Source organism: Rhinolophus ferrumequinum, chromosome 17, assembly GCF_004115265.2.
Source record: "Rhinolophus ferrumequinum isolate MPI-CBG mRhiFer1 chromosome 17, mRhiFer1_v1.p, whole genome shotgun sequence".
Classification (NCBI taxonomy): domain Eukaryota; kingdom Metazoa; phylum Chordata; class Mammalia; order Chiroptera; family Rhinolophidae; genus Rhinolophus; species Rhinolophus ferrumequinum.
In genome coordinates this window covers 44,002,744-44,016,844 of record NC_046300.1, presented here as the reverse complement: position 1 = coordinate 44,016,844, position 14,101 = coordinate 44,002,744, and the positions used below count along the sequence as shown (strand labels likewise).

The 14,101-nt window shown below is 48.6% G+C and overlaps 1 protein-coding gene across 4 annotated transcripts; it reads right to left on the bottom strand.

Annotated features, from left to right (window-relative positions):
- Positions 1-37: 37 nt before the first annotated feature.
- PRRT3 (proline rich transmembrane protein 3) lies at positions 38-7,344 on the bottom strand. Of its 4 annotated transcripts, none has more exons than XM_033132336.1 (5): positions 7,209-7,300; positions 6,699-6,866; positions 3,541-4,603; positions 3,168-3,323; positions 38-2,572 (listed from the first exon to the last, which is right to left on the bottom strand). In XM_033132336.1, the coding sequence occupies exons 3-5, from the start codon at positions 4,544-4,546 to the stop codon at positions 819-821; spliced, it is 2,916 nt and encodes a 971-aa protein (XP_032988227.1). In that variant the 5' UTR covers positions 4,547-4,603; positions 6,699-6,866; positions 7,209-7,300; the 3' UTR covers positions 38-818. The 4 variants fall into 4 exon arrangements, with proteins under 4 accessions (XP_032988227.1, XP_032988228.1, XP_032988229.1 ...); XM_033132337.1 differs by lacking the exon at positions 7,209-7,300 and adding an exon at positions 7,042-7,198; XM_033132338.1 differs by lacking the exon at positions 6,699-6,866 and having other exon boundaries at positions 7,209-7,344.
- Between the last annotated feature and the right edge of the window lie 6,757 nt (positions 7,345-14,101).

Here is a 14,101-nt window from a genome sequence, read left to right as displayed (position 1 = left end):
AGGGCTACCCTGATGGGGAGAAGAGAAGAGGCTTGGCGCTGAAGTAGTGTTAGGAGAAGGAGGATGGAGGAACCAGCCTTAGGAGTGGAACTTTTTGGGTTCAGTACCAGCTATCATTTGGGCCAAAGACCCTGGATAAATGACTTTTGTCTCTGAACTTTGTTTTCCTCATCTATGAAATGGGCATGATAATGCTTTTCACTCAGGCTTACCATGAGAATTAAATGTGACGAATGTGAAGAGCAGAAGACAGTGCACAAAAAAAAAAGATGGTCAATAAAATACTGGTAGCCATTATTTCTAAAGGTGCTGAGGGTCCAGTGCCCTTTCCTTTGCAAGTCCTCCCATGCCCCCCACACACAGGACTTGGAATTATTTTTTGGTGGGGAAGGGGCACTCCTACGTCTCTGAACAGGATCCTGTCATGGCCAGAGGGAGGCATAAGCCAAGTCCTAAGGGTTTATTTCTTTGGCACAAAGAGGACAGTCAATCTGCACAAGCGAGCCTCACTCAACCCTCCACATTGGGGAGTCTGGAGGGGTATTTGGGGCACCTGGACCCCATCCGCCATACTTAAATCCATGCATGTCCACCCTGTATTCCGCTTAAGTCACAGCCTCTGTGCAAAACACCCGTTGGAAAAAAATATTTAAACAAAAAATTGGGGGTGGGTGGGTTCGAGTACTCCGGCTGTCTCTGGAGGCTAGAGTCAGGTTGAGGTCCGGGAATGAGTTTTTTAAATACTCAACAGTCCCAGTCGGCCGTGCCTTTGGACCACCGATTGTGGGGCCCTGGTCCTGCAGCAGTGTGGAGTCAGCTCAGAGCTCAATGGTGTCACTGGAGGCGCTGCGGGAGTCACCAGGCTTGCAGTGAGGATGGACCTCACTCGGGGGTTCCCCGGGCCGGGCGGGAGCAGGGGCTGTGGCAGGCAGTAGCTGCACAGTGCTGGGCAGCTCATCTAGGGGCAGACTGTCCACCGACGACAGCCCGTGGCGCCACGGGTTCCAGCTGATCTTGAGGGAGCCCCGGGAGAAGCTGTCCATCGAGCTGCCAGAAGCCGCCTGGTCAGGCGCGTCCATTATGTGTGGTGGAACCGGCCCGTGTACGCGCACGTCGCTAAGCGACCGGCAGCGGCCACGGAGGAGCGAGGAGCCCGCGCCGTCTAACTCGGCATCGGGGTGGCTGCCCCGGCGCGGACGCAGCGCGCCCCCAGTCGGTGGGGAGGCCAGACCGCGCAGGCCGCAGCGCCGGAAGACGCTGTCTCGCACCAAGTGCTCTCGGAAGAGCGCGGCGTCAATGCTGCGGCTCAGGTTAATGGGAGACGGCGGCCGCAGGTCCAGCTCGCTCATCGACGGCGCCGGCCCCACGCTGTTGCCGGACAGTCCTGGGCCACCCTGGGGACCGCGGCCCAGCGACGCAGCCGAGCCCCAGGCGCCTGAACTGGGAGTGGCAGGCGGGCCCCCCTCCGCGGGGTTGCGGATGAGGCTCTTGCTGATGTCCAAGCTGCCTACGCCGACGCCACTGGGCCCCGCATAGCAATTGTTGGGTCGCTCAGGCACCTCGCTCTTGCCGGAGGGCGCGGGGCACGCCAGGCGCAGCAGCTTAGCCCAGCACGCATGCTCCGTGGGCGGCCTGGGCCGCACTGCGGCTACAGCGGCCAGCGCCAGGGCGAGTGCCCATGTCAGCTCCAGCAGGCGCAGCCAGAAGTGGACTCCCCACCAAGCCCAGGAGAAGCGGCCCACGCGGCCTGGGCCTGGGTACAGCCAGAGCGCGGCCGCCAGCTGTAAGCCACTGGCCAGCAGCCCCAGAGCGCCCGCCACGGCCAGCAGCCGCGGGCCCGGGCTGGCATCCCAGCCTCGCGGCCCGTCAAGCAGGCGGCGACGGCACAGGCAGAGCGTACCCAGAGCCACGGCCGCACCCCAGGCGCAAGAGAAGCCCTGAGCCAGGAGGTTGAGTGTCGGCCTCGCACATAGCAGGTCAGTAGCGAGTAACCCCACGCCGTGCACCAAGGCCACTGCTCCCAGCAGAAGCGGGTTCTGCAGCTGCTGTGGCAGCCCCGCACCCAGGCCGAGCAGGGTCAGAGCCGCCAGCGCAGTGAGCAGCAAGGGGAAGGGCAGATTGTAGAGCACCAGGCCCGCGTGTAAACCCAGCCTCTCCTGCGAGCCATACGGGTCTGTGAGCATGTAGGCAGATCGCAGCCCCGATGCTATGAATACCAGCACTGCTGCCACCAGTGCCAGCCGGGGCCCCGCAGGGGCGGCTGCCAGAGAGGCCAGTGCCAGCAATGCAGGCAGCAGAAAGAGCACCCCCACCCCATAGACGTGCAGCTCCCAGGAAAAGCTCAGCACCCGCCGCAGCGGACCCCAGCGCAGGGGCGGTGCGGTGGCGTTGGCAGGGGGGCTGGAGGCTGGGGCTGATGCCATGGAGGTGGCTGAGGGCTCCGGAGGGAGTGGCTGGCCCAGGGCACGCTGCGTGGTGACCCGAATGAGGCCCCGGCGTGATGTCGAGGGGGCCTGGACTGGGGGTGCTGGGGGATGACTCTGGGGGCGCCCCGGCCATTCCTCAGCTTCATCTGCAATAATAACAAATATTAAAACAGCCCTTTGAAAAATGCTTTTGATTTTCCATTCCCCAGTGTGGTGACCAAGCACATCTTTTCCAAGCACATCTGTAAAATGGGGATGGTAGGAACACTTACCGCACTGGGCTGCAGTGAGGATTGAATGTGTAGCATAGTGCCCGGCACTCAAAGTGTTAAATGGATGTGAGCTATCATTTTTATTAATAATATAACAGTAGTTCACAACACGGGCTGCATATTAGAATCACCTGGAAACCAAGTGAATCAGAATTCCTTTGGATGGGGCCTAGCACTGGAATTTTTTAAAAAGCTCCTCTCCTAGGTGATTTGCTGGAGTTGGAGAATCACTGCACTAAATATACCCATGTTACATTTAAGAGCATTCTAGCTCCAAAAGGAAAAATGGCTTCACCCAGAGTGCCCTGTATTAGTTTATTATCCCAAGTTGTTTGAAGGAGGTCCTAACCAATTCCTTTAAGGAGGTGTTTGTCCCCATTCACTCCCCACCCCCCATACAGACCTCACACAGGTTCTTAATTATTAGACAGAGTACCAGCTCTCCCCAAACTCCCAGCCATGCCCTCACCTGGCTGCAGGGGCCCCACAGGGCTCTCTGTTCCATTTGTAGTTGGGCCAGGGTCCAAGGGGCCAGGGATGAGGGACTTGGGGGTCCGTGGGGCCTCCACTGCTCCTCTCACCCGCTGGGGAGAGATGGGATCTGCTCCATTCATTGCTGCTATCTCTGAAATGACAAAAGCCATCATAAGCTGTCATCACTTTGCCTGACCCTCCAGTGGTTCCCAAAGTCTCATCCCTTAAACACAATCACCCTCATTTGCCAGAATGAGGGAAATGGGACCACAGGGACCAGGGGCACACAGAAACTGGGGCATCCAACTGCTATGGAACACTGCCCCTCCCAGCTGTGTTCGGCACCCTCACTTTGGTACGGTACCCACCTGGTTTGGGCTGCCCATCAGGAGTCTCTGAGGCTGGGGGACCTGAGGGCTGGGGTCCTGGTGATCCCTGAACGTCAGGGACCTCCACTTGCTTAGGTGAGGGACTTGGAAAACTGACTGCCCATGTCTCCCTATCTCCAGCCTTCTGGGGGGGCTCAACTGGCAGCTCCTCGGCAGGGGGAAGGCTTCTGGCCAATGCCAGGTCTGGCTGGGATGCAGGCTCCTGATTGGATGCCACCTCAACTGGGGACACTAAGCCAACTTCAGGGGTTGCTGGATCTTGCTGCATGAAGAGGGGGCCTTGCGCTGCCTCCTGGAAGTCCTCCTTACCCCCACCCTGTTCTTCTAGCACTGGCTTCCTGATAGTGCCCCAGTGGGGCACAAGAGTGTGGGGAGGATTCTGGCGAGCTGAGGGGGATGTCTCTGAGACCCCGTTCTTGGCTTGGACCACCAAGCCCTCATCTCTAAGTGGTCGTTGTCCTACTTGGTCGGTAGGCTCCCCTGGGGAGGGAGGAACTGTGGCTTGGAGTCTGGGAGTTGTGGGGATGACAGTGAGATGGGGGGGGCCCACTGGATGGGGCACAGCTGCTTCTTGCTCCAGAGGCTCTTGCAAGTCAGGAGGTCCTGTCCAGCCCTGAGAAATTGGTCCTTGAGCCATCTGGAGGTCATCAGTTACTGGGAGCCCATCTCTCTGAGCCCCCTGGGCTGCTTTAGGTCCATGCAGGGCTGGGCCAAGGGGAGAGTCTGCAAACTGCTCAGGCACTTTCTCAGCAGGGAGGACGTTGGAGTATCTGGGGCTCTCATCTCTGGGCTTCTCCCAGAAGAAGTCGATGGCTTGAGGCTCTGTACCAACAGGACCCTTGGGGTGGGCTCCTGGGAGCAGGTGTGGTTCCGAGTCCTCATGTGGCCTGGAAAGGCCCTGGCCCACAGCAGGGCCAGCCCCCAGGGACAGCAGCAGCAACAGCAGCAAGAGGCCGCATACGCGGCCCCATGGGCTAGGGGCCATGCTCCACTCTGATGCCTGGGCCTAGAGCCCTCAGCTTCCAGTCCTCACTGGATGAGCCTGAAAAAAGGGGAGGGGATGACATGTGAGGGTTGACTTCCGTGGCTGCCCCAAGGGGGCTGATGGGAAAGAAAGAAGAGCAGCATAGGCAGGTTCCCCTCCCACAGCCCTTCCTGGTCAACCTCTTCATGCTGCCCACAGTGGCCTTATAAAACTGCATCTCTGGTCATGCCACTTGCCCTGCTTCAAAACCTTCAGTGGCTCCCCAGCTCCCTCAGGAGAGAATTAAGCTCCTCTCCTGGCCTTCCAGCCCCACTGGACTGTCTGACGCCCCATGCCTTTGCTCCTGACATTCCCTCTGCCTGGAATGCCCTCTCCCTTCTCCTTCACTTGCTGAAATCTTATTCTTGAAGGCCCAGCTCAAATATCAGAGAAGTGGAGAGGGAGAGGAATGGGCCCCCGCCTTTGACGAGGGACGTAGGTTTGAATCCCAGCTTTGCCAGTTCCTGAGTGAGTTCCTTTTCCTCTCTGCATCAGGGTTTTCCCATCAGTAAACTGGGCATAATAAGGATACCTAACTCCAAAGGGCTCTTGTAAGACTTACATAACAAAACACATAATGGGTCAGGCCTGTGACAGGAGCTTAATAAGCATGAGCCCTTTTACTTTTCTCTTTGTCCAGAAAGCTCTCTTTCCCACCAGTCCCCTCAACTATTTCAACAAATAATTAGACCATATATTATGTGCCAAGCCCTGAGGATAAAGCAATGAACAGGATTGGCAAGATTTCTGCCCTCTTGGAGCTCGCGTTCTAGGTAAGGGACAGATGATGAATGCTGTTAAATAAAGTGAGCTATGGAGAAAAGAAAACAGGGTTCAGAGATAGAGGGATGGGGCGACTTTACACAGGGGGTGCCAGGAAGTCCTCTCTGAGGTGACATTTAAGCGAAATCCTGAATGAGAAGGAGCCAGCCATTTGAAGATATGGGGGAAAGCATTTGACAGAGGGAACAGAAAGTGCAAAGGCCCTGATGCAAGAATGAGCTAGGTGAGTTCAAGAAATAAGAAGGCTAGTGTGGCTGGAGCTCAGCAAATGAAGGAGAAAGCGGCAGTGGGAGATGAAATTCAGTTAGGCGGGGCTAGATCGTAAGGGGCCTGGTAAGCCACAGTTCGGCCCTTGGATTTTATTCTAAGTGTCACAGGAAGCCAGAGGAGATGTTAAGCATGGGAGTGACACGATCTGATAGGTGTTTTAAAGAGGGGAGAGAGCCCAGTGCAGAAATCCAGGTAAGATATGATGCTGGCTTGTTTCAGTGTAGGCATTTCTTTCCCTGACACCCCCTCCACCCTCTCGTCACCCTGGTCACATAGTGTAATAATCTCCTGTCTCTCCCACGGGCCTGGGGCTTCTCAGGGCTGTGTCTGCATCTTCCCTTTCTTGTCTCTAGCCCTTTAGCATAAGACTGGCCCCAGGTGGATATTCCCTAAACGTTCCTCTTCCTGACAGTCCCTTGCTCTCAGCCAGGGAGGCAGGAAGGGCAGGCCCCCATGGCCAGGAGATGGGGGACAGCGGCTGTGAGAGTAGCTGTGAGAGTGGAGGCCTGGGTGTATTTAGGGGCAGGGGCCCTGCTCCTTTCCTTTCTGGGAAGCAGCTGTGCCCAAAGCGCCCTGGCTTCTAACCCTTGGTGGCCCACAGATACCTTGAGAAGCCGATGGAAATTCCAGGTGCACTCCCCAGGAAAATGCCCAGGTTCACCAAAGGTTGTGGACAATTTCAGGGCATTCAAAGATCACTTAAACCCATCCCCAAAACTGAGTTTAAACTCTGCTTTAAAGCCTTGCAGTTTCATTTCTCAGACATTCACCAAGCCCTATACTCTGCTCCTGGCCCAGGCGAGGTGTTGGGGACCCAAAGAGAAGCCTCAGTTCTAGAGTTGGGAGTGGAGGTGAGCTGAGGGGAATGGACTGAAAGGCTCCTAACACAAGTACTGATTAATAACAGTCCTCCTGTGTTGAGTTCTTACCCAGTTAGGCTCCTGTGCTAAGCTTAGCTGCATGTCCTCGGACCTCATCCAACCCTCCCAACACAAGCAGGTGTGAGTATACCCATTTCATAGAGGAAGAAACCGAGGTTCAGAGAGGTTGAGCAACTCACCCAAGGTCACACAGCCAGCGAATGGCCGTACTAAGTCCTGTGAAACGCGCAGTGGCTCATTTTGCAAGGGGTCCATAAAGCTTTGCAGAGGAGGAGACAGTTGAGTTGGGCCTTCAACGATAAGCATATACCATCTGTTCACCACCCCAATGGAAGCGATGTAGGCATCTGCGGACAAGAGCGGGTGCTGCCCAACACTGGGTTCCAGCTGCTGGAGAGATTTTCTGGGGGCGAGGCAGGGGGGGTCTATCTCCCTGCCCCAGGAACAGGGGAGAGGACAGCCCGAAGGCAGAGCGAGGGCAGCCGTAGGGCAACCTCCAGTAGCTGATCCATCTCGGGTTACCTCTCCTCCTCCTCGGTCTCCTCTCCCCTGGCTCCTCGCCTTCCCGCAGTGTCCTGGGTGGGGGTGGGCTCTGGTGCAGGCCCTGCCGCTCGCGCCTAGTGAGGGGCTGCAGACTATGCTCCCAACCTGGGCCCCGCCATCGCCCACTCCGTCAGCCAGCTCCTCACCTGGCCGCCGCGCGGGCAGCCCCCGCGTTCACCTTGCGCGCGTCCCAGCAGCCGCTCGCCGCGCCGCATCCTCTGAGATGCTCAGACTTGGCTAACCGAGCCTGGCGCTGCCGATCGCCGAGCCCGCCCACAGGAGCGCCATCCCAACTTAACCCTTTCCCCTTAGGGGTGGATTTGTCTCCCAGTCCTGACCTCCCCATTCTCTGAGATTCTCAGGGAGAAGAGGGGATCGCGAGGTCACCTCCGAGGGATATGGAAATGCCTTCCACAACATCCCTCAAAACGAGGCAGCCGATCTCTGTTTGCATACTTCAGGGGACGGAGAGCTCACTTCCTTTATATCTCTATACTTATATCCTTATAGGGATACATACATACCTATAGTTAAATCCTGCCTATACCTTGTTGTGTATCCTTCAGGTCTTTTCCAATGCAGTCACATACACATTTTAAATACAAATGAGACCATACTGTACCCATTGTTCTGTAACTTGCCTTTCCCCCTTCACTTTGCAATATATCCTAGCACATTTTTCATGTAAATTGCTACAGATCCATCTCATTTCTTGTATCCGCTGTTCAGAATTGCAGCATATGGTCAGCCTGTAATTTTTATTTATCTTGTTCCTGAGGTTGGAAATGTAGGTTGTTTCTAGCCTTTTACTAGCAAGAAGAATGAATTAGGGACCAGTTCTTACATAGACAACTTCATGCACTATCAGATAGGTACTTCGTATCTATCAAATAATTTCCTACCTGAGGCATGGTTAGTTCTATGGGTGTGGACATTTTCAGATCTCATAGACACTGTCAAAATGCTCCTGGTCCTTCTTTGGACAGCTCTTGATGTACTAAGTGTCCATCATTAGGTTCAATACATTAAGAGAAATCCACACAAGGAATACATGTGGTCATGAAATGTGATGTAGCATCTTTAATGGCATGGAGAAATGTTCAGGGTAAATCGTTGTTTATTTATTTAAATTTCAATCACTTGAATTATAAAAAATAATATATACTGATTGTCCCAATTCAAGCAACACAGAAATGTTCAAAGAACATGTTAACTGTCTTACCCTCCAACTCTGCCCCACCCCCCCCAAATGTTAACACCATACTGTTTCCTTTGCTTATAAAAACAGATATGTGCATGCATTTCTTTTTACAAAAACGGGATCATACTGTGCGTATTATTCTATAACTTTGTTTTGCCATAAGCAATATATGTTGGAAATATTTTGAAAGCAATACATATTAGTTCTGCCCTTTTCTTTCAACTAGCTGCACAGTATTTCATGGTGTGGCTACACGGTCATTTATTCAGACATTCCCCATATCTCCCGACTGATTGGTAGTCAGGTGGTTTACAGGCTTTTCTCTACTAGAAACAGTACTGCGAAACAATCCTTACATACCAGTACATACATCTTTACATGCTGATACTCTAAATTCTCTCAGAGGAGTATTTGTATGATCCCATTTTTGTTAATAGCTGTCTGTTGATGTATCTTATCCCAACGTATTGGAAAGTAAATAGGGGTTGATGTGACTTTTTATCTAATTTTGCTTTTCTGTTTACCAATATTCTATATAACCATGTATTTCTTTTGTAATCCGAGATAAGAACCACTTTAAAAGGAAAAAAATTCTTCCTAAGGTTGAGCTGAAATATCCTTCCCAGTATTTTCCTACCTCTGGCTCTCACAGAAAAGCAATACTCAGGGTTCAGTTGTGTCTGATGTGTTGCAATGTGAAGTCCCTAGTAGCCGGAAAATGGTGGAGCCTGAATTCAGCTTTTCTGACTCTGGGAGAGGGTTCTGGCTTTTCCCATTTCACCATATCATCTGACAAGCTCTACTGTTTTCCTTGTGGAAACCCCTGCAGAATTCTGAAGGCATCTCTCAGTTCCGTAGAATCTTCTCCCTCGAGGCCAAATGCCCCATTCTTTCAGCCTCTCCTTCAAAGATAGAATTCTGGGCTCTCACCATTGCGACATCTCTTCTCTTTTTCTTCTTACCAGGCCAACAATGTCCCCTTTAAACTATGACTCTTGGAACTGAATCCAGTTAGGAGTAAAGCTGCTTCTACTCCTTCATTAATGCGACCTCGTGCTAAATAAATGTTTCTGGCAGTCCCATCATTTTGTTGCCCATTTTTTATCCACTAGGTCTTCCCCATCTCTTTGTGTGCAGTTGGTTTCTCACCCCTCAATGTAGGATTCTACGTTGCTTTGTTGTTTATCTTGTTAAGATATAGCCAGTTGTTCTGATCTTGTGGGAAATTAGTTGGCTCTTGGTCCTACATAGGGCAGATAAGTGGCATTTTGGAGCATTGTCCAAGATCCTTTCTCTTCCTGACAGCATCCTAATTTCCTTTGGGGGAACTATGTCTTTTCCCCATCGGCAGTCTCGATGCAATAACAGTTCTGGGGGCCCACTACAGAAGTAGGGGGGTACAGATCCCTTCTCTCAGTGTCTCCTGTGACCTCTCTGGTGAGCCTCCTTTGGAGATGCTGGAAAGTTCCTCAGCAGGCTCAGAGCTGGTCTGGTTCTCTTCCTTAATTTCCCCAAGGAGGGCGGGAGGTGTGTGTACTAGGACCACCCATTCATGCCCCTGCAAAATCGCACTGGCCTGACGGTGTCCAATCTCCCAGTCCGAGCAGCAGCATCTGACTTCTCCCTGGCTCCCCTCTTTGGAGCCAGGAGCCCCAATCCCATTGTGCTCCCAAACCATCAGTTGGTAGGGGTTTTGAGATTCCAGACAAAGGCGAGAGAGATTATAATCCCTTTGGCTAGAAGCCAAGATGAAAGCTGATCCCATGGAAAGAAGAGACTGCCTGGGGATGGAGGTGAATGTTAGTGGAGAACATGGAGTGCCAGGTAGAGGTGGGGAGTATCCTGGCTCCAAAAGGGGTGGCTGGGAGATGATTCCAAGTGTATGAGAAGGTGGTTGATAGCTCTGTTTACCAAGCACTTAGTCTGCCAGGAGCTATGCTACACCTTACATGCATTATTCTTTTTAAGGCCTCACAACAACCCTATACTTCATTACGCTGTCCTTTTTACAAGCCGAAGCTCAGAGAGGTTAAATAATTTGTTAAAAGTCACACAGCAAATAAGAGGCCAAGCTATAAGCCTGACTCTGGAGCCAGTGACACCATCCCAACCCTCTGGAAGAACCTCAAAGAAGGGAGAAGGAAAGATGAAAACCCTGGGACTTTCAGGTGGCCCCTGCTGTATTAGGAGTTTGAATCTATGAAAATACGCCTCCAACTTGGAACTCTGTTGGGAGTTGTTGGGAGCTCCCTCCCAAAATTACCTTAATTACCTTGGAAGCTCCCAAAGAAAGGGAGAGAGAAGGAAAAGGCAAAGGTGATGTGTCTGGCAGTGACGAAGTCGGCTTAGACAATGCCCAGGACAGTTGGCTGACATTTTTGTTCTGGATGGTCGCTTTGGAGTGAGCAAAGAAACAAAATGCAGAACAGGTGGGAAATGGTGTAGCTGGGAGGAACTTCTCTGAGCTCTGCCCACGGTCCTGAACTCTGAGGGCATGGAGAGTTATGTTCTTTCACTAAACTGGCCAAATTAAGCCCCCAGGGTTCCTTGAGTCTTCATTCATTCTTTCTCAGATTTTAGCCTCCACGGATATCAGCTAAATGAAACTAATCTTTTTAAAAAGCTATTTTTTGTTAATAAATATGAGTATCTGGTACATGCTTTAAAATCAACTATTCCCTGTTCCATTCCGTGTCACTTTCAATTCCTTTCAACTCTTTCTGGCATTTCTGGTTATATTTTTCTGGTTTTATATCGATTTTTTAAGCATCAGATTTATATTGTGAATGTTAAGGTTTTTTTTCAGCTTTAGGTTTTATCTGTTGGCTACTACTAAGGAATGTGATTTTGCTTTTATATCACTTTGCACATTTCCCTGTACTGCTTTTGTTTATATCATTATTCTGCATTTACAATACTAGACATGCAAAACAATTATTCAAGCTAATTAAACACATATTCAATTAGTATACAAGAAGTATGCTGTGATTATAATTCCTTTGACAGATAATTCTGTTTTTCCTGGGGTATTACTTGGTTTTTTATTTGTATAATTTTTCTTTATTGCCATTCCCCCAACCCCCGCCCATTTGGCAACCATCAGATTGTTCTCTGTATCTATGGGTCTGTGTTTTGTTTATTCATTTGTTTTGTTTAAATTCCACATATAAGTGAAACCATACAGTTTTTGTGTTTCTCTGTCTGACTTATTTCACTTAGCATAATACCCTCTGGATCCATCCATGTTGTCAAATGGCAAGATTACATTCATTTTATTGATGAATAATATTCCATTGTGTGTGTGTGTGTGTTCACACAGACACGGTGCCAAAAAAATGTATACACATTTTAAGAGAGGAAAACTGTATTAAAATTGTAGTACTCAAGGGCTGGTCCGGTGGCTCAGGCGGTTGGAGCTCCTTGCTCCTAACTCCGAAGGCTGCCGGTTTGATTCCCACATGGGCCAGTGGGCTCTCAACCACAAGGTTGCCGGTTCAACTCCTTGAATCCCACAAGGGATGGTCGGCTGTACTCCCTGCAACTAAGACTGAAAGAACAACAACTTGAAAATGAACAGCACCCTCCACGGCTGGGATTGAAAGGACAACAGCTTGACTTGGAAAAACGTCCTGGAAGTACATAGTGTTCCCCAATGAAAGTTCTGTTCCCCTTCTCCAATAAAATATTTAAAAAAAAAAATTGTAGTACTCAATATATACCAATAACAAAAGATGAATACAAGTCACGTTTGACTTCTGCAATTACAAGAGGTGCTCAAAGTCGTTACCATCAGCGTCCAGACACTTGTGATTACAGTGAACTACTGCTTCAGCAACATTGACCAAAAGTGTCCACTTGTATACATTTTTTTGGCACCCCTGGCGTATATATATATATGTATATATATATATATATATATATATATATATATATACACACACACACACACACACACACACACACACACAATGAGAGATGAGGGCATGGAGAGTTAAATATATATATATTTTTTATATATATAAAATCTCGGCTAATATTTTGTTGAGAATTTTTGCATTGGATATTGGCCTATAATTTACTTTTTCTGTAATGTCTTTGTCTGGTTTTGGTATCAGGGTATGCTGGCTTTGTAGAATGAATTTGGAAGCATTTCTTCCTCTTCAATTTTTTGAAACAGTTTAAGAAGGATAAGTATTAATTCTTTTATTTATTTATTTATTTATTTATTTATTTATTTATTTAATTTATTGGAGTGACAATTGTTAGTAAAATTGCATAGATTTCAGGTGTGCAATTCTGTATTACATCATCTATAAATTACATTGTGTGTTCACCACCCAGAGTCAGTTCTCCTTCCATCATATATTTGATCCCCCTTACCCTCATCTCCCACCCCCAACCCCCTTACCCTCTGGTAACCACTAAATTAACCCAGATTAATTTTCAAACCCCGTGGCCATCTTGTGGTTACTGATTGTTTTCTAATCCCCTCACCTTCCCTCTTACCCCCACCCCCCCGCCCATCTAGCAACCCTCAGTTTTTCTTCTATGTCTCCAAAACTGTTTCTGATTAGTTCATTCACTTATTCTTTTCTTTAGATTCCGCATATAAGTGAGATCATATGGTACTTATCTTTCTCTGTCTGACTTATTTCACTTAACATAATGTTCTCTAGGTCCATCCATGTTGTTGCAAATGGTAAGATTTCTTTCTTCTTTATGGCTGCGTAAAACTCCATTGAGTATTAATTCTTTTTTGAGTGTTGGGTAGAAATCACCTGTGAAGCCATCTGGTCCTGGCCTTTTATTTGTTGGGAGCTTTTTGATTACTACTTCAATTTCATTTCTAGTAATTGGTCTGTTTAAATTTTTTATTTCTTCCTGGTTCAGCCTTGGAAGGTCATATACTTAGAGAAAGTTAACAATTTCTTCTAGATTGTCGAATTTGTTGGCATATAATTGTTCATAGTATTCTTTAATGATTCTTTGTATTTTTGTGGTGTTGGTTGTCATTTCTCTTTCATTTATGATTTTATGTGTTTGGGCTCTCCTTCCATCTTGATGAGTTTGGCTAAAGCTTTATCAATGTTGTTTATCTTTTCAACCAGCTCTTCGTTTTATTTTTCTTTCCTTTTTTAAATTTCTATTGTGTTTATTTCCAATCTTCACTATTTACTTCTTTCTGTTTACTTTGGGTTTTGTTTGTTCTTCTTTTTCTAGTTCCTTTAGGTGTAGAATTTGAGTGTTTATTTGGGATAGTTCTTGGTTCTTGAGGTAGGCCTGTATACCTATGAACTTCCCTCGTAGAATTGCTTTTGCTGCATCCCATAAATTTTGAAAAGCTGTGTTTTCATTTTTATTTGTTTCAAGGTAGTTTTTGATTTCCTGTTTCATTTCCTCTTTGATCCATTGGATGTGTAGTAGCATGTTGTTTAGTCTCCACATGTGTTTTTTTCCAGTTTTTTTCCTATACCGTGTTTCCCCGAAAATAAGACCTAACCAGAAAATAAGCCCTAGCATGATTTTTTCAGGATGACATCCCCTGAACATAAGCCCTAATGCATCTTTTGGAGCAAAAATTAATATAAGACCCAGTCTTATTTTTGGGGAAACACGGTAGTTTGTATATTTTTATGCCATTGTGGTCTGAAAAGAGGCTTGATATGAATTTATTGAAGCTTATTTTGTGACTTATTCTGGAAGATGTAATCTATCCTGGAGGATGGTCCATGTGCACTTGAAAAAAAATGTATATTCTGTAGTTTGGGGATAAAATTTTCTATAAATGTCTATCAAGTCAATCTGATCTAATGTGACATTGAAGGCCATTATTTCCTT